General features: G+C 36.0%; 1 protein-coding gene across 3 annotated transcripts in view; it reads right to left on the reverse strand.

The window, feature by feature from the left end:
- Positions 1-671: 671 nt before the first annotated feature.
- The window catches only part of LOC126758139 (uncharacterized), a 33,645-nt gene continuing 14,758 nt past the window's right edge, over positions 672-19,558 (reverse strand). The window contains exons 2-6 of one of the 3 annotated variants that reach the window (XM_050472211.1): positions 18,011-18,249; positions 12,562-13,580; positions 7,996-8,815; positions 2,407-2,813; positions 672-1,654 (exon numbers count right to left, since the gene is read on the reverse strand). In XM_050472211.1, coding sequence (XP_050328168.1) covers positions 831-1,654; positions 2,407-2,813; positions 7,996-8,815; positions 12,562-13,252 — 2,742 coding nt within the window. In that variant the 5' untranslated portion in view covers positions 13,253-13,580; positions 18,011-18,249 and the 3' untranslated portion in view covers positions 672-830. Of the gene's footprint in view, positions 1,655-2,406; positions 2,814-7,995; positions 8,816-12,561; positions 13,581-17,964; positions 18,250-19,558 lie in introns of all 3 variants that reach the window. The other 2 variants (XM_050472210.1, XM_050472212.1) reach the window with 2 other exon arrangements.

Consider the following 19,558-nt stretch of genomic DNA (forward strand, 5'->3'; position numbering starts at 1 on the left):
TACAGTTATATCAATTTAATTACTGAGTTAAAAAATTGCGAAAAAAAATAATTTTTTTCGGGACTGAGGTCGGGATTATTGTCAATATGATTTGTAAAGTGTAAATACATATTCTGTACAAAATAATTGAACTTTATTAAGATTTTTCGGGACTAAATTCGGGATTAATGTCAATATTCGGGACCGAAGTCGGAATTGTTGTCAATATGATTTATAAAGTGTAAATACATATTCTAGACAAAATAACTGAACTTAATTTTTGGGATTTTTCGGGACTAAATTCGGGATTAATGCCAATATTCGGGACTGAGTTCGGGATTAAAGCCGATATGATTTATAAAGTCTAAATATATTGGAAAAAATAACTGAACTTAATTAACATTTTGCGGGACTAAATTAGGGATTAATGTCAATATTCGGGACTGAGTTTGGAATTAATGGCAATGTGGTTTAGGAAGCTTAAATAAAAATGATTCACTACGATTTCTTATAGCTTTGAGTGAACTTATTTATGTTATTTTCTTCTTCGTTATAAATGCATCTTTACTAATTTAATACAAAATACAAGTATAAACTCACCACTTAATAAATAATCACATTTCGGCAAATCACACATCTTGCGACCGACACACACGCATACATCCACGCATACCCACTGAAATTCATTACTGCTGTTTATATACTCCGCTGCAACTTTAGATCACGCCGCAGCAAAAATGTCACCACTCGTAGAAGCACATCATCGTGCCACAGCTCAACGCCAGCTTCGGCGTGCTAATCGTAGCGCCGCCACCAACGGCAAATATAAATTCCCAAACGCCGCCGCATTGTCAAGGCGGCGCGCCGTAGAAGCTGCGCTCCTTCGCCGTATTCCTGCCGGTCGCCATTTTCTTGAATTTCACCACAACACGCATGCGCTGCAGAAACTCGTCATGCAACATATTCACACACATAGAGGTGAGCGTCAGACCGCTCAGTATGTAGGCCGCGCAGAACCACACCACCAGCGTCGAGGTGGATGTCGCCGGACGCACATTTACACCCGGCAGCAGATCACAAAAACCGATTGTAGTCAAACTCATGAAACAAAAGTAGACGCCGTCGAATATAGGCCAGTGTTCCAGCACCGCAATGACCAACGAGCCGAACGTGACGTATGCGAGCAGCAGCAGCACGCAAAAGCCGACTGGCAGCACCAGTGACCAGCGCAGCGTATGTGCGCCATTGCTACGTGTGGCTGGCGAGTGTGCGGAGAGTGGTGAGTGCTCGCCATAGCTAAGCGCATCGTCGGCCGGTGGACGCACGTAGCAGTAGGGTAGGTGCGCAGATTGTGTGGGCTGCTGTGCGGTCTGTTGCGCGGAGCTCGCTGTATGCTGTTGCTGTTGTTGATGGTGCTTTTGCAGTTGTTGTAGCTTTACATTGCATTTCTTATCGGCGACTTGCTGTCGACTAAAACCGCAGATGGTGTGTCTTTTATTTGTGGTGTTCCGGCAAAAACAGCAGCAAAGCAGACGCTCACAAAAGCCGCTCGCCAGTTTGGCCAGTATGCTGCCGATGCTCGAGAGATAGACCAGTGTGAGTGGTATGCCGAGTGTGGCGTACACAATGGTCACCATACGGCCGAGCGTAGTGCGTGGTGTGATGGTGCCGTAGCCTGGAAAGAGAAACATGGAAACAGATGTATTTAATTATGGAGCAGCTTTAACACTCTCAAATGCTGTGCTTCAAATGGTTGATGAAAATGAAAGTGAGAATGTTTCACAATATGAAAGTATTTAGATTAGGATTCTAGGAGTGTAACCAAATGTTATGCGAAACCGCCCTAAATTTGAACCTAGAACAGAACGGCAGTTACTTCTTATTTTTATGATTTCGTTGGAGTATTCCAGTCATTTTCACCTTTACAGAGGTGCACTCAATACGATGGGGATTTAGAAATCTGCGAATATATATTTCATAAACTAAACGAGGTTTTTGTTGTCACCCAGGTCATCCAACGGTAGGTCCAGGAAACGTGCTGTTTCCACGGAATCGGATCATAGGGGGAGGGCTGTCAGATGTGTAGGGTTAGCTTAGTCTGTGTTGAAGTTTGTTGCGTCCGAAGTCTGGTCGGCGCATAATCGTCGACGTAGAAGAAGAAGGTAATCTTAATGCTTTTATGAGGCGCTCAGCTCTGTATCGGTTATAATTATGGCAATAGAATTCTAAATGTAGGCACCATAGAGCTAGTTCTCATGACTTAGTATATACCGATTAGGTATAGATTGGTTACTAAAACGAATTTTCAGGGTCAAGTAGCAAGGTCAGTGCAACTATTCCACTTATTTGCTAAAATGTATGTATTGGATCGGGAAAAGAGCAGTTACAGGTAATGACAGCGTTAAAAAAAATTTTATCAAAACTTACCCACTGTCGTCACCACGGTCAGTGAATATAGAAACGATGTGGCGAAATTCCACTCGAATTGTTGTTGCTGCTGTTGCAATTGCCATTGACGCTGACGGGCTGCTTGTAATTGCCAATAACGTTCACGTTGTTGCTGTTGTTGTTGCTCCTTTTGTTGTTCAGCTACATCATTGCCATAATGTTTACTTGTAGCCGGTTCCATGCTGTGATAATCGAAAGGCTGTTGCTGCTGCTGCTGTTGTTGTTGTTGTTGCGTTTGCCTAGAATGTGCATCATGTAACATTGTTGTAGTTGTTGCAACAACACCCGCCATACCAGCACCGCCGCCAGCTGTTGTTAGCGTCAAATCCATGACAAGCCTTTTGACTAATTGATCCTGAAATTTATTAATCTCCAAGGCAGCCAATCTGTGTGTAAGTAGGAGAGAGAAGAGAGTGTTGGGTGCAGCAAATGTAAGAAAAGTACGCCAGTGTAGAGCGTGTGGTGTGATAAAAGTGAAGCGCATTTAGTTTAATCGCATTAAATTTAATTTAATCACATTGATAAGACGAAAATGCAATTAGGGTCAAGTGCTTGCGGATTTTGCGAAGAATTTTATTGAATTACAAAGACAGTTAAGTGCATTTAATAGCTTACAAGTATTTTAATATGTACACGTGGGCATTGTGAAACTCCCACTTGTATATAAATGTTCGCGTACGACGGAGACCTAGGCTTTTAGAGCTCTTACAATCGAAATTTGCAAATATCATACAAAATTAACTCCTGAGATGATTTCTAGGTATACAAAATACAAAGTCCAAGGGATAAATTTAGTTTCGTTGAGTGCTAATACTCGGGTTGAAATATGATAACTTTCTTCAGTGAGGTATAAACGTGAAAATATTCAATAGAAAGTATTAATAATGAATTCGAAAAATCCATGCCTTTTTAAATACTAAATCCAAGGCAAAATTAAGCTAAACTTTTCAAGACTATCCATCAATCGAACCCAATATTATAATCAATCAAATCATACTCAAAAGATAGAGCGACCCTTTCTTACAGTGAGACCCATGTATAAACGCGAAAATACTCAATAGAAAAATATTAATAATGGATTCGAAAAGTCCATGCCTTTATAATCAATTTTAGTATATGTATATAGGCCACTTTAAATACTAAATCCAAGGCAAAATTAAGCTAAGATTTTCAAGACTATCCATCAAACGAACCCGATATTATAATCAAACATTCGGTTTCTACGTCCCATTACAAAAAGTATAGATTTTGTTGAAGCCTCCATTCTTTGCTAAGATTTAAAATCTAAAATCGGCCTTCGAAAGGAATAGATGTAGCTTCAACATCGGCTGGGTTTAGCGAAAATCAAATTAGCTTTCGATGTTGAACCGAACTTTTACTTCTCCCTACAATAGTTATCTGGGGGAAATTTGCAGACGGCTTCAAAAGGCTTCGGTTTCCAGCTGCTGTTAGTTTTGGATATTTTCATGGACAGTCCTAGATTCTAACTGTCAGTTTACGCATTTAAAGTCTTTAAAACCCTTGAGTACAACAGTAAGTAGAAGAAGTTTTGGCGAATTCAAAATCTACATATATATACCATTACCGACCGTAATCCCAATTAAAAATATTTTCCTTTAAACCATTTTGACAGTAAACCCGTTTTTTACATCTCAGCGAATATATAAATAATATCGAGCTTCTATTAAGTTTTCAATTTAAGTGGTCTTAGGTTAGGTTAGACGGCTGATGTAGAGAGATCGCACAAGGATTGCTATATGTAGTGCTTTGTGAAGCCATAGAAATTTAAAAATTCTGTGTTCGAACTTAGAAGTTAACAAAACGCTTAGTAAACAAAACAAATTTGTACAGGCGTACAATTCGCATTCTAGACAATTCGGTGGAATGTCTAAAGGTATACACTCCCAAGTGTTTAAACCTTCCCAATCCCAAACGCGGGAAAGTCAAGAAGGAAGTGTGTAGTTGTTTCCACCTCATCTTCCTTCATACAACTTCTGCAAATGGCGTCTTGTAAGATTCCCAAGTCTTGTTGCTGCATTTCGCCAACGACAATTTCGTCACCCAGAAGCAGCACTACCATCCGGTCCAGATCCGGGCATCGGTTTCGACATCCCTTCACTTCCCTTCGTCACCTTTCCGTTAAGTCCTCAGTAACGAGGCCAATTATGAGACTATAATTAGTATAACATACACCCGGACGTACTCTGAGGTCTGCCGGGAATTTAAAGGGGATGGAGGCGGTTGCAACTTTAGCCCGCCAGCCATTTCTAATTAGTGTCACGCCATCACGCGTCGGAATGCCGCAACCACGAGCCCAGGTTCCAAAATCTTATAGAACTAATCCTTCTCACAATCCACTTTCAAAGCTGAAGTCGTTCAGGAGTTGAAAGGCGATGACAATTTTTGGTAATAATCCATATCATTCCTCTAAATCATATTTTACTAGTTGAGATAATTAATCTATTCAAAGAGAATACCCCCTAATAATGGGATAAAACACATAGACTTAGATAATGTAAATTTAAGGTGGTTGAAGCGATGAAACTAAGTCTTAGAGGCAAGACTATTCAGGTTAAATTACAGAGTATTCAATAATATTATATACTGGCATAACGAACTTGGCTTCGGAGGTGTTTTCAACAAAAGTCGCATAGGATCGTAAGTTAGATGTAATTTCAAAGCAGACCTTCTCTTGCCGATCTTATGATTAAGACTCGAATTCGGACAAAAGATCAGTATTAGTGGAATGGGTTGGTGTTCTGATATATTGTCTTAGTAATTGGAGGAGTCTTGGAAGCAAAACTATTTAAGTAAGATTCCACAATATTATACAGAGGCATAACGAACTTGGTTGCGTGTGTGTTTTCAATGAATGTTGCAAAGAAGCATAACTTCGGATACAGAATAGAAGGCTAAGTTCGAGCTGTTTTGGTTCCAAGTACGCTATCTCTTAAGATTGAGAATGAAATTTCAAATGTAGCTGAACAATATTAGTAGATTAAGCTGGAATAGAAGACTGTGTTTGAGATGTATTTTCACATCAGAGCATCTCTTAAAATTGAGACTCAAATTCCGCATGACAAAGGATCAGTTTCAGTAGAATGAGCTGACTTCCACATATACTGGCTTAGTACTTTACAGATTTATTGCTCATCTAAGCCAAACTTTAGTACCCAAAATCGAGTTCTAGATGTACAAGTCCAAGTTCTTTGGCTTATACTCAACCAATGGTAGTAAAGGCAAGGTAATATAACGAACTCCTTTCTAATAGGCTAAGAATTTTAGAGAAAGGAGCTCATTATCACTTATATGTAGTTTGCAGAATCAGTGTTTCATAAGAAGCTTGCCACTTTGGTAGAAGTCAGATTGGCAGCTGTAATAATAGACAATCCTAATGATTCTGATTCTAAACTGTGTACGTTATACAAGTTGAAAGCTGTGCAGCTCTCAGAAGACGATAGTACACCATTCTAATTAATTTCTGGAATTGCTATTGTGAAGCCATACGTTCCGTAACCTAATAACAGTTAACTGTATTACCGTTTTGAATTCTCGAAATGCCACGCAAATCATTTGTGGCATTTGTTGCAGATACAATATATACACAAATCTAAGCTCAAACCTAATAATGTTCCATAAGTATATATACATATGTATATAGTTTGTATGTAGGGCATATATGTATATATATAAATACATTCCTCAACGATATGTCAAACACAATCAAATATCATTCGCTGGAGACAATTACTGCACTGCTCTGGTTTCCCGACATTCGCTGCACCACATGTGGCATCCATACAAACAATACACGCTGATTTTCAGACAATTTAAGAAACTCAGAGTACACGCAAGGGATTTATAGTGGCTACAAAAAATGATGTGGGGTGTACTGAAAAAAAAATATCCGAATAGTTAAGAAAATACTACAAAAGGTTATCACAGCCCGAAAGTATCTGATTCGTGGCGTTGGACAGCACGTTGTTTGCGAAAAATACATATACAAATGAAAACAATGCCTCGAATTATAGTGGTTTTTATGGTTGTGACATTCAGTTAACAAATCGTCTACCGTAACGAATTCTTATTTGTGAAGACTTAGGAAAAAATTTTCACTATTTTGCACCCGAAAACTTCGTGGGTTTTTAGAGTCCTTACTAGAGAAAAACATTGAAGGCTCTTATGCCCACCAACCTCCAGTAATGAAATCAGTTAATTCAGTTTCGCAAAGGAACTTATTAGTTGTCAATGAAAACCCTTGATCCCTTGATATCGAACCACAATAAGAACAACTGCCCGTGGACGTGAAACCACTGACTTTCGGAACAGAACTTTAATTGGTAAATTTCGTTGGTGAAACTCAGACTAAAGGTTCCGATCAGTTATCCGCTTGGAACAGTAAAGCTACGGCCTCGTCAGCAGACTACCAGCATCGATTCATTCTAACTGAATACCTTCGGAACTGATTTCATATTATTTTAATAAAGGACATCCATCGTCCCCTCTAAGATTGGCACATCTCAAGCCAAACCTAAAGGACAGGCGCTGCCGGCATCGACTCTTTCCCATTTTAAAGTCTCATTTTTTCCAAACCTATTCATGTCGAATTGTAATTTTGCGATCTCGTCATGAAAATTCCGAGTAGCTATTTGGTTTGCAACGTAAATCGAGTACTCAGTCGGCGGACAAATTTCTGTACTCCAAAAGCCATTGTGCTGCTGAATGAACCAAAGAGGACTACCAACATTCATTCCAACTGAACCGCTCCTATATTAATTACGCTTGCTCACCAGTCCAGAGCAGTACGGAAGCTCAACTGATAGTAGTTTCGGCTGAGAGGTTTGACCGGTGACTTAATTATGGTACCACGGGGAGCAGCAGCCCTTGAAGTTCACTCCAACCTGTTCATGCGGACTGGCTATCGGGAGTATCGTCGTGGTTGTGGTTAAAACCCGAATGCGGAAAGAACTGACCCTTTGTCAGTTGAATGTGGAGTTGTATTGCAACGGATGCCGAAGCCCAAGTACTCAGAGGTCGAACCCTACCAAGGTGGTTAGTGTGTCTATTCCACACAGCCAATTGGTAGTGAAAATGCCTGGCATTTTCAGGGCGCTGATCAGCGCATTAATTTGATCCGCTGTGCTTTTGAACGCCATACGGTAAGGCTGTCGTCAGCAGGTACCCACGTTAAACACACCGGACGTTGTATTAATTTCGAATTCCCTTTCCTAAGAGACATATATTCTCTGAATTTGTTCAATTCGCAACCAAAACTAGTACGTCAGGTGTTCGCGGTAACGACCCTTTCCAACTGAAACGTGCTTTTTATGCAAAATTATTTAAAACCCGAGTCAGTTAGCCCAAGTGTTGTTTAGTTTTCGAATCCTTAACTGGTTCTTGATTAATCTTCTGTCATCTTCATAAATGTCTTTAGCTAAAGCGCTATTTTTGCATTTATTCTGCCCAACTTATTTGTCTAAAAACTATTCGCACGCACTGTAAACTGTTTCACAGTTCGCAACGCTATATACCGTTGCCTTATAAGTAACATTATACATAATTACTCACTTAGTCCAATTTTCCTTGTAGAGTATATTCAATGAAACCGTTATATCCCAAATATTCTCCACAGTACGCTGCAACGCCACATTCTCGCCGCTCCATGCATCACCGTTTTCCGCCGCCATGTCAGCCATCTGATCCTCATCGTCATCTCCATTACGCAACCCCACATCGACATCACTGAGAGCCGCGTTAATGTCATTGCCATTGACAGCATCAATGGCATTAGTAGCATGATGGCCACGATGCGCCTGCACAGCCATGGCTTGAGGCAGCGTTGCATATGTAGCTTTAGCTGCTGTCATATCATTCGGTTGTTGTAGCAACATGCTGTTAGGCGCTGGCCGCAACTTGTTGGTAGCGTGCCTGCTGTCAGCATATGTTTCCGTTTCCGCTCTTGCAATCACATCAAAGTGTGCAGCGTCTGCTGCTGCGGTAGCCCCCGTGCCGTTCGCCACCATCGCTGCCGCTGTTGCATGCCACATTGCATTCGGCGTGTTCACGTGAAACTTGCCACTGCTCATGCTCGTCATGCTGCTTTCGTGTGGTTGGCCGCTATCAGCAGCAGCAGCAGTATCAGTTCCTTGCAAGCGCGCTCCGCCTGTTGCGGTTGCCACATCAAATAACGGTTCACTGGATTTGTATAACTTTGACTGTGCTCCAGTGAAACTGGCTTGCGGTGTATGCTGGTTATGTTGTTGTTGTTGTTGCTTTTTTGTCGATATGTCTGCATTTTGCGCGTGTGACCAGGCATTTGGATCACTGACAACGCCTGCTGCGCTGCCACCATCGCCGGAAGTTTCTATGGTGAGGAATAGAAATGAGCCTGTGGCAAAGAGAAATGTAATTGAGTTTTCGGCCTTAGTGAATTAGCATGATCGAAATTGAAAAGTTTTTTCACTTTCATTTATTTGTTGAAATTGAATAATAAAAATAAATAGAAACCCGAAAAAATAAAAAAAAACGATAAACTTTCAATTGTCTTTCACAATTTGGTGCTACGGAGAGTTTCGGATACAAATGCGAAGTGGGCATTAATCAGTGGAGATACACTTCGGATGCTCCTTATTGCCCACTTCCCCAGCAACACGTCCTCTGGCGCTAAATCTCTCGTAGCGCTGCAAAATAATTGCCCGGCCTCTTTCGACCTTCTGGATGAACGGCACTCCGCAAGGTGGAGTTCTTTCTCCTCTTCTATGAATCCTGGTCATTAACGACCTGCTTCAAAAACTTGAAGATCATGGCTGCCGAGTGATTGAATATGCCGACAAGGATGTAACACTTCTGGTTAAAGGAAAGTTCTGTACGAAAGGAAAGTATACAAGTTGACGCAGGGATATTTCAGCGTCGTAACAAATTGGGCAGTCTGAAGTGGTCTCGCCATCAACCCAAATAAAATTAAGATGGTAATATTTACTAGATGTAAGATCCTGGTGGCACCACTGCCGCAAATGAGAAACATCCGTCTGCAATCGGTGGATACAGTAAAATATCTAGGGCTTATTTTGGATAGGAAGCTTTTATGGAAGCCGAATATTGAAGAGAGAGCAAAAGAGGCATCGATTGCGTTGTACTGCTGTAGAGAAGCCATTGGCAAAAGGTGGGGTCTCCCACCGAAAGTGGTGCTCTGACTCAACGACACCATAGTCAAGCCTATTATGTTCTGTGGAGTCTTTATATGGTGAAAGGCACTAGAAAAGACCGCATTTGCAAAGAAACTCAAAAGCTTTAAAAAATTGAATTTCGTATTGTTTTTTTTTTTTATAAATCATGAGAAAATTTCCTTCAACATAAACAACAGAAGGCGATATGATGTCTCATTTTTTTGTCTTATTTAGCTATTAGATTTTAAATCATTTAAAAGTATTTTTTTTTCTAATTTTAAAGTTTTTGTTGATCATCTACGTTTTATAAAAAATAATATTTTGAGATGAAAACTACAAATTTTAAGCCTCAATTTTTTTTTTTAATTGATTCAATTTTTTCAATAATTCTCCAAATTTTGAAACTTTTCAAACTAAAAAAAGATGCTTGAAATTAATTTTAAATATTTTTCGAAATTTTATAAAAACTTTTTGTTACAAAATAAATATTCGTATAATTTTTATTAATTTTTTTTACTTTCAAAATGAAAATTCGGATATTTTTCTATCAACATTTTTAGTGAAGAAAAAATGTTAAATAAAAATAATGTAAAATTTTCACAATTTGTCTTATTGACTCTTTTCCAATTTTTTATAATAAAACTTACAATTTTTCTGCATAAAACTTAATTTCTTAAATTTATTTCACTTTGAGAAGTTCTTAAAATTAATTTTAAATATTTTTCGAATTTTTGATAATTTTTTTTAATACAAAATAAAAGTTTGGATAGTTTTTTTATGATTTTTTTTAATTTCAAAATGAAAATTCGGATATTTTTCTATCAACATTTTTGAGTTAAAAAAAAATAATAATAATGTAAAATTTTTCTAATTTAGGTTGACTTTTTTCCAAGTTTTTATAATAAAAATTGTAATTTTTAACTACTAAATTGTTTTTATTATTTCTATATAAATTTGAAAAATTTCGAAATGTTGACATTTTTCCCCTATCAAAATTAATGTTTGGTATTCTAAAGTATTTGGAAGCTTAAAATGTTTGAATATTATTTTTTTTTTTTTAATTCAAATATCGTATAAATTTTAAAGTAAATTTAAAAAAAATTAAAAAATTTTTGATATAAAAATATGTTCTATATTCATATAATAAAAAATTTAAAAAAAAAATTTGAATTTTTCATATTGCTTGAAATTTTTCCAAAAAAATTTTACATTTACTTTTAATTAATTTTTTTTTTAAATTTGTGGTAAATAGTAGACATTTTTCCCCTATGAAAATTAATTTTTGGTAATCTAAAGAATTTGGAAGCTTAAAATGTTTGAATATTAAATTTTTTCTTTAATTCAAATATCGTATAAAATTTTAAATAAATAAAAAAAAAATTTAAATTTTTTGATATAAAAATACATATGTTCTATATTCATATAATAAAAAATTTTTTGAAAAAATTTTGAATTTTTCATATTGCTTGAAATTTTTTCAAAAAAAAATCAAAAAAAATTTTACATTTACTTTTAATTAAATTAAAAAAAATTAAAGTTTTTTGATATAAAAATATATTATGTTCTATATTCAATTAATAAAAATTAAAAAAAAATTGCATTTTTCATATTGCTTGAAATTTTTCCAAAACAAATTAAAAAAATTTTACGTTTACATTACATTTTAAGTTTTAAAAATGTTAATTTTTTTTTGGAAAAATTACAAGTACTATGAAAATGTAAAAAAAAATTTCAAAATGTTAACATTTACATTTTTTTAAATTGAATATAGGATATATTTTTAAATCAAATTTTCAAAAAAAAAGCATATAAATCTGTTATTTTCAATTTTTCAAACAAACAATTTCACATACATACATATGTATGTATTTAAATTTTTTTTTCATGTTAATTCAAAAATTTTCTAAAAAAAAAGTCTGAAAAACTCAAGTTTTTCCTACCTGAAAAGAAATTTGAACTTAAATTTATTATTTATTTTAGCATTTTTCATTTATATAAAATTTTTTTTTTTAAAGTTTTTTGATATAAAAATATATTATGTTCTATATTCAATTAATACAAATTAAAAAAAAAAATTGCATTTTTCATATTGCTTGAAATTTTTCCAAAACAAATTAAAAAACTTTTACGTTTACATTACATTTTAAATTTTAAAAATGTTAATTTTTTTTTGGAAAAATTACAAGTACTATGAAAATGTAAAAAAAAATTTCAAAATGTTAACATTTACATTTTTTTAAATTGAATATAGGATATATTTTTAAATCAAATTTTCAAAAAAAAAGCATATAAATCTGTTATTTTCAATTTTTCAATCAAACAATTTCACATACATATGTATGTATTTAAATTTTTTTTTCATGTTAATTGAAAAATTTCCAAAAAAAAAAGTCTGAAAAACTCAAGTTTTTCCTACCTGAAAAGAAATTTGAACTTAAATTTATTATTTATTTTAGCATTTTTCATTTAAATAAAATTTTTTTTTTTTTTTTTGGTATTTGAAATTTAAAATTTCAAAATTTTATTTTTTTAAGAATTTAATTTTTTAATCCTAAAAAAATATCAGATATTTTTGTGAAATAAAAGTTGTCTAAATTTTTTGTTGATTTAATTTTTTAAGCTAACTAAAATATTTCCTTATTTTTCAAGAATTTTTTTTATACGTCTACAATTTCTTCTACATCTTAAAAATTTAGTAAATTTATCTTTATTTCAACGTAAAAGCTAAAAAATGTGTAGCCATTAATTGAATTGCCGAAATTCTGCTTTAAAATGCCTACAATATGTCATTCACTTGCCTACCACCCAGAATTTCTAAGAGATATGCACGCCGAATCCATTGATTTATGAAACGAAAATTTCTAAATAAAAGCAGCACACAAAAGCCAACAACACCAATTCCGCAGAAAAATGAACAACAAAAAAAATCGATGGCAAAAACAGTAATAAACACGAACTGTGTACTCACCAATGAATAGATAGCCGAGCAGCAGCGTGCAAATACCCAAATTGGCAAACAATGCGGGCCAAAAAGTCAACGCGGGCAATTGCTGCTTATCGCCACCAGCATCCTCACCACGCGCACCGCCACCGTCGCGACCACCGCCGAAGCAACCGCAAACGTTGTCGCGCTGCGGTGCACCCGACTGCTGCTTGTGCGGACTGTTCACGGTGCTACCTTTGCTGCCGCCACCGCTCACGCTGCCAGTGTGGCTAATTTTGAGAATTGTCGCGGCCGACGCTGCAAGTGGCGCGGGCTGGGCGGACACACCCACACCCACACCCGACCCAGCCATATAAGCATCGACGGCGAGCATAGTCGAAGCGCCGCCTAAACTTGCTACCGATGCGTAGCGATACAATTCGCTGCCAGCAACAACGGCTGCCGCGACTCCACCACCGCCGCCACCAGCGCCATTTTCCACGCAGCCCATGTCAATGCCACTCGTTGTGGCATTATTGTTGCTGCTGCTGTCGTGTTGGTATGTTGTTGGGTTATTTGTTGTTGTCGTTACCAATGCTGCTGCTGCTGCTGGCAGCGTTGATTCGTAGCGATAATCCGTCTGGTCAATGGTCGCACAAGTGCTGGTATGCTGTTGCAGTTGTTGTTGCAGCTGTTCAATGGGTGTGGCTGTTGGCAGTGATAATTTCTCGTTCATTGAGTTTGCGATTTTTTCGCCTGTTATTTGTATTGTGTGTTGGTTGATTTTGCGTGTTTTGCTTTCACTTTTCGTTCGCAGCGAAATTGCTGCTGTTTAGTTCTGGTTTTTTGTAATTTTTTTGTTGTGCGCGTGCCTTAGTGAAATTTTACTTCATTCTGCGTACGCTGATTTGGTTGTTGTTGTCAAATTCTGATGAAATTTTCGCTGGCACGTTTCTAAATTTTGCGCGCAACCAATTTTTCTAGCTTTTTTTTTGGCATTTCAAATTATTTTTTCGATTATGCTGTGTTGTTCTCTTCAATGCGTGCTTATTATGCTTTGGTTGCTATTGGAAAAATGAATTAGAAGAAAAAAACTCAATTTAAAAGTATATATTATTTTAAATAAAAAAATTTATTTTAAAATAAAAAAGTATTTATTTTCAAAAAACTTTTTTCCACTTCATTTCATTTTGCTTGTGGCTTTGAGTTTTGTTTTTGTCTTGTTTAGTTCAATTTCAGCGCTTTCTCCATATTTTTATGCTATTTATTTAAGCAAACACGTGTATTTTGCCATGCAAATCAGTTAACTCTGTAGCCAACCAAGCTAAAAGAGTTCCATTACTTTATTTAAATTTTTTTGTCAGTGCATAATAAAATTTTGGAATTTTGATTGCATTCCCAGAACTTCCATGGAATGCCTTTAAAGCGAATAAAGCTTATAAATATTTCATATGTCGTTTAGTAATGGATTATATGTATACCGATATATCTTTATATATATAAATCTTCTGACCGTGTGTTTGTAATTGAACTGCTCCTAAACGGCTGGACCGATTTTGATGAAATTTTTTGTGTGTGTTCAAGGAGATTCGAGAATGGTTTAGATTCACAATTTGGTCCACTGGAAAATGTTTTTTTAAATAAATTTTTCATTTGTAATTAATTGCTTATTTTATAATGTTTGACCGATAGATGGCGCTACCATCGCAGTAGCCAAATATTCAAAAAACAAAGTAAAAGGCGACTTAAATTGGCGTAAAGATTTGTCCTTTGATTAAAATTTTCAAAACAGGTCTCAATTTTGGCAATAATCTCTTCATCCGACGAAAAGTTCTTCCCAGCGAGCATTCTTTTGAGATCTGAAAACAGCAAATAGTCGATAGAGGCCAGATCTAAAGAGTAGAGTGGATGCGGAAACAATTCGAAGCCCAACTGATGGATTTTTGCTATCGTTTACACTGACTTGTGAAATGTCTATGTGTGTCGCTGTTGATGGTCCGTCCCGTTTCAAGGTAGTCAAAAAAATTATTCCATGCGCATCCCAAAATACAGACGCCATAATCTTGCCAGCCGACTGTTGCGTTTTTCCACGCTTTGTAGCTGGTTCATCTTATGCAGTCCACTGGAATGACTGTCGATTGAACTTCGAAGTAAAATGATGAAGCCATGTTTCATCGACTGGCACATATCGACGAAAAACTCGTATTTAATACACGTACACGTTCGGTTGATATCTTTATAATACCTGCTATCTCGAACAACTACACTTTACAGTCATCCAAAATTATTTAGTGGACTTTTTTGAGGTTTTCGTCGGTAACTACCACTTTTGGCGTCTACAGCGTTCACCGTCTGCGGTGCTCATTTCATCGCGTCTACACTTAATGGTTGTTTTTCCTGAGGCAGTGTCCAAAAACTTTTTATCATGCCAAGTTTTAGCTTCTAACAGTTGTTCCCTCCAAAAAGCAATATTTTATCAACAAACGAATTTTCTTTTTATCCAATTTTTACAATAACAAAAATTGCTTCACTCATAATTCACAATTTAAGATTCGACTGCTGTCACATTTATACTCTTTTGAAGGTTTCATTTAATCATCATCATTTATTTCTAGTAGAGCATTTATGGTGAGGCCGACGACTTTTCAATTGATCTGTTATGCTCGAAAATTATTTTTCATATCATTTACCTAAATATCAGATCAGTAGGGTAATCTAGCCTGTTTTTTTGAAATTTTTTTTTCATAGAAATATTTTTTCTACAATAGAACTTTTTACACATATCATGAGGTATATCGTGAAGTGTATAAACAAATTTTTTCGGAATTTTTTGATGACATCTGTCGGAGAAATGGCTGTGTGAATGAGATCTTTCTCATGTTTGGATCATCTGAAACACAAAAACCTAATTTATTCTTAAAAAGTACGTGAGTGGTTAGCGTCCCTACTAGAATCATGAAAAAAAGTTATTTTTTATTTATCATTTTCTTTTTTTTTTCTTTTTTCCCACGTTTTTTTACATAAATTTTGTCACAATATTGTCAATAAATTATAAAAAATATAGGGACGATAGCCAGGCGTTTTGTGAACATTAAAGAAAATTAAGCAAATCGGTTGAGTAGTTCGACCGGAATTATGTCCGCCAGTTTAAAAAAGTGTGTTTTGAGAAAAACGCGTTTAAAGTGCCAGTTGTGCACTCCGAGCGCTCCAAAAGTCGAGCGGTATTATTATTTTTGGACCTTTTTCGAAGCCTTCTACATTAATTCTAAGGGTATAAAGGAACAGAAAATGTAAAGAAAAAACAATTTTGGAAAAAAGATTACCCTACTGACCCCTTATGTACCTAAAAGTGGTACCCAACAGTTGCTTAATTGAGTTAATTAGCAATTTGTATCTGTATCTAAACTAATTAACTAAATTAATGAAGTGTTTTTGAAAACTTCAAATAATCTTGTTAGAGTGTCTTGATTTTTCTGATCGTTTTGTTGTTTAATTATGCCCTGAACAGGGTATATTAAGTTTGTCACGAAGTTTGTAACACCCAGAAGGAAGCGTCGGAGATCCCATAAAGTACTCGTATATATATATAAATGATCAGTATGTTGAGCTGAGTCGATTTAGCCATGTCCGTCTGTATATATACGAACTAGTCCCTCAGTTTTTAAGATATCGTTTTGAAAATTTGCAAACTTCATTTTCTCTTCAAGGAGCTGCTCATTTGTCGGAACTGCCGATATCGGACCACTATAACATATATCTGCCATATAAACTGAACGATCGGAATCAAGTTCTTGTATGGAAAACTTTCACATTTGACAAGATATATTCACGAAATTTGGTACAGATTATTTTTAAGGCAACAATGTAATCTCCAAAGAAATTGTTCAGATCGGCTCACTATAGCATTTAGCTGCAATACAAAGCGAATGATCGGAATCAAGGGCTTTTGTATTTGATGTGGTATCTTCACAAAATTTAATGGGTTACTGCTTAAGGTAATAATATAATCTCCGAAAAAAATTGTTCAGATCGGATTACTATAGCATATAGCTTCCATACAAACTGAACACATAGCTACTAAAAGAAATGCACCTGTGAAGGGTATATTAGCTTCGGTGCAGCCGAAGTTAACGTTTTTTCTTGTTTTTCTTAAAATACAGCTCTTCTACTAAGTACGATTTATACAGTAGTGTCAGAATGAATCAAATCCAGAAGAGATGGTAGATTTTGAACAAAGATTCAGCTTCAAACTGAAAAAAAAATTTACAAAGAAACTTGATTTTATCTGGTAAACAACACTAAATCTATGAACAACTTCCAACTAGTCCGTCCTTAGATATCTTCTTACACATTGGCTCCTTTACTGAATTCAACCACAGCGAAAGCTAAGTCTATCTCAGCAATATTTAATACTACCCCTTATAAGTCCAGCAGAAATTTTACTAACTTTCAGCAGTGGCACTTTGGGTTTTGCTAAGGATTTATTTTTGAATAGGCAAATCCTCACCCAGCTAAACTGAAACATTATCTGTTATCTTCTAGGGTGAAATTTACCGTGTTTTCTTAACACTTCGGTACAATTTCTGCTATGTATGAAACTAAACTTGTCAGCAAATTATTGATAACCGTATCAGGACTGATAATATTAAAATAATAAATATTATTCCAACAGCCTATGCAATCACTTGGGCTTAGCAACAAGGAAACCTCAAAAACTGTCAGGTATATATAAAGCTTGCCCAGTGTCTTCCGGAGAAGAATATATACATAGTTGTATCCATGGTTTTAGGAACTTAAAAGCTCTCAGACTTTCACTAATCGGCTTGTGGTCAGAGAGTACTTGCATATTCTTCAATATACTCTTCACTAGAGCTAACGTTTTCAAGCGGTCTTTATCTAGGTATGTCCCCCGACCTCTTCGGACCCCCTATGAGGAAATTAAGTGACAGTCATGCATTCCTGGACAATATCTAAGGGCATGTTGTCTTTTAGATATAATGGCACTTACGTTGGTGTAATGCGAAGATTTTTGAGCCCTAATTATGGTGGTTCTTTGAATTCTTATCAGCTGTTCAACTTTAGTTAGAAGGTCTAATATTCAAGGCTGCAATTGACGTGGCTGCAATTAGAACAGTTTCCTAAAGCTCTATCAGCAAGTTCAGTTAAAGGGACTTAGTGCAGGGAAGCCATATAGACATGTCTGCAATTTGCACAGTTCTCTGAACTGGCTCTTCAATTAAAGTGACTTGGTCCAGTTCTGATGTATAAACAAATATACATATCTTAAGATTCGTCTATCGACTAACACCCCTTTTCCTATATATCACTTCATTTTTATTGAATCCATCTGCTTTAAGCTAAAATTTTCACTTTGCTTACTTTTGTGTCGTGATTCCTTTACTTCCATTCATTTTAATTATTTATGCGGAAATCTCTTTTTGCACTTACCACCTCATTTTCACTCGTTATTGTATTTGCTTTGTATTTTTCTTACTTCTTTTGTTGCTCATTCAAATTGCGGTTTTTTCATATATCGATTAGCTTTTCTTTTTGAATTGGCTTTTATTTTTTATTTTCGCTTTTTTGGTTCTTCTTGCATCAAAGCTTGCAGAAAATATTTAATTTAGTTCAATTTCGCGGCGTGTTTCTCCTTTGTTTCGCTTGCTTTATTTGTTTTGACTTGTCCTTTTGTGGGTTGGCGTGGCTTTGCATTCTATTCGAGGATGCGTCGAGCTGGAAAGAGCAGACAAAGAAAAGAAAACGGTCTGTGATTGAATAAAGTTCTGCAAATGTGATGTTTAAGTATGTATGTATGCCTTTATATGAATGTTTAATGAAATGATATTAATTAAAATTGTGTTATCTCTTTTTTTGTAGTGGTTTCTACTAATATACGATTTGAGATTCTTTAAGAGAAAGTTATAGACATCTTTTGAGGCTGATCTGAACTCGTTTCTTTATCTAGATTTAGAGCTTTAACAGGAGAAGCAGCACCTATTTCAGAGCAAAATATTGCTGAAACTTATACATTTTCGAAAACTATTCATTAAACGTCAGACCTTATTCATCTTAAATGTACTTGCAAATATGTTGACTTCTCTGATACCAGTGAAATAGGAATGCAATGCAATAATAAGCACGTATTTTCTTCAGATATTCCATCGATACCAATTTCTCAAAAAATTCTCTTTCGAAATATTGGGTGTCCTACTTAGATGGAGTCCCAGTTACCCATTTTCACGTATTCTTCAGCTGAGGATAAAACCCGGAACAAACTAATTTAAGTGTAGAGATCGTCTGGAAATTTCCCATTCTTCCTTTGAATTGAGTATCTACTACGGAACCATTCCTTAAAGCACTAAATGCGATTGTGGACCACTTGGATGACTTACTAAAACCTTAAAATTCGGAAGGTGACTTACTATTTGGTAATAAAAATCGCTACAGACAAATTTTACTGGAACGGACTCGCAGAAGACTAAACGAAGTTGATAAATCTTGCAATTACCTGGTTGCGTCATCAGCTAAATCATCGAATAGCAGAGCCCGAAAAACAAATGTGACACAGCGAGTTTCGACTTCTGAGTTGAAAAGACATATAAACTAAGCCCGAATTCCCTCTAAAACTATTGCGCCAAACTGTGAATATTGGATCCTTTATTTTGACCTTGAGCTCCCTAACCGTGCGTTCAACGCTAGCTAAGAAATGGCTAACCCTGGACATCAACGGCATCGAATCACTTTATGATAACGCTAGTATGGATGCCAAGCCATAGCGGAAAGCTAACGATCTGGCAGGAAAAGTCACCTTTGCTCCGCTATCAATAGAATGGGAACGAGTGGAGTTGCGGTATCTTCGTTCCTTCTACTATTAGATAGCTGTGCTTGACGGCAGCTTGACCAACCCTGGGATGCCAATAACTCTAGTACTAACATAAGATTCTTTAGTGGATCGCAACAGACCTTGTGAGCTCTTCACCTTCAGTACATTTTGCCTCTTTTTAGTAGTTCTAACTGTTCATTGCTCTATCTGGGTCCTCGA

The sequence above is a fragment of the Bactrocera neohumeralis genome, chromosome 5 (genome assembly GCF_024586455.1).
Source record: "Bactrocera neohumeralis isolate Rockhampton chromosome 5, APGP_CSIRO_Bneo_wtdbg2-racon-allhic-juicebox.fasta_v2, whole genome shotgun sequence".
NCBI classification, from domain to species: domain Eukaryota; kingdom Metazoa; phylum Arthropoda; class Insecta; order Diptera; family Tephritidae; genus Bactrocera; species Bactrocera neohumeralis.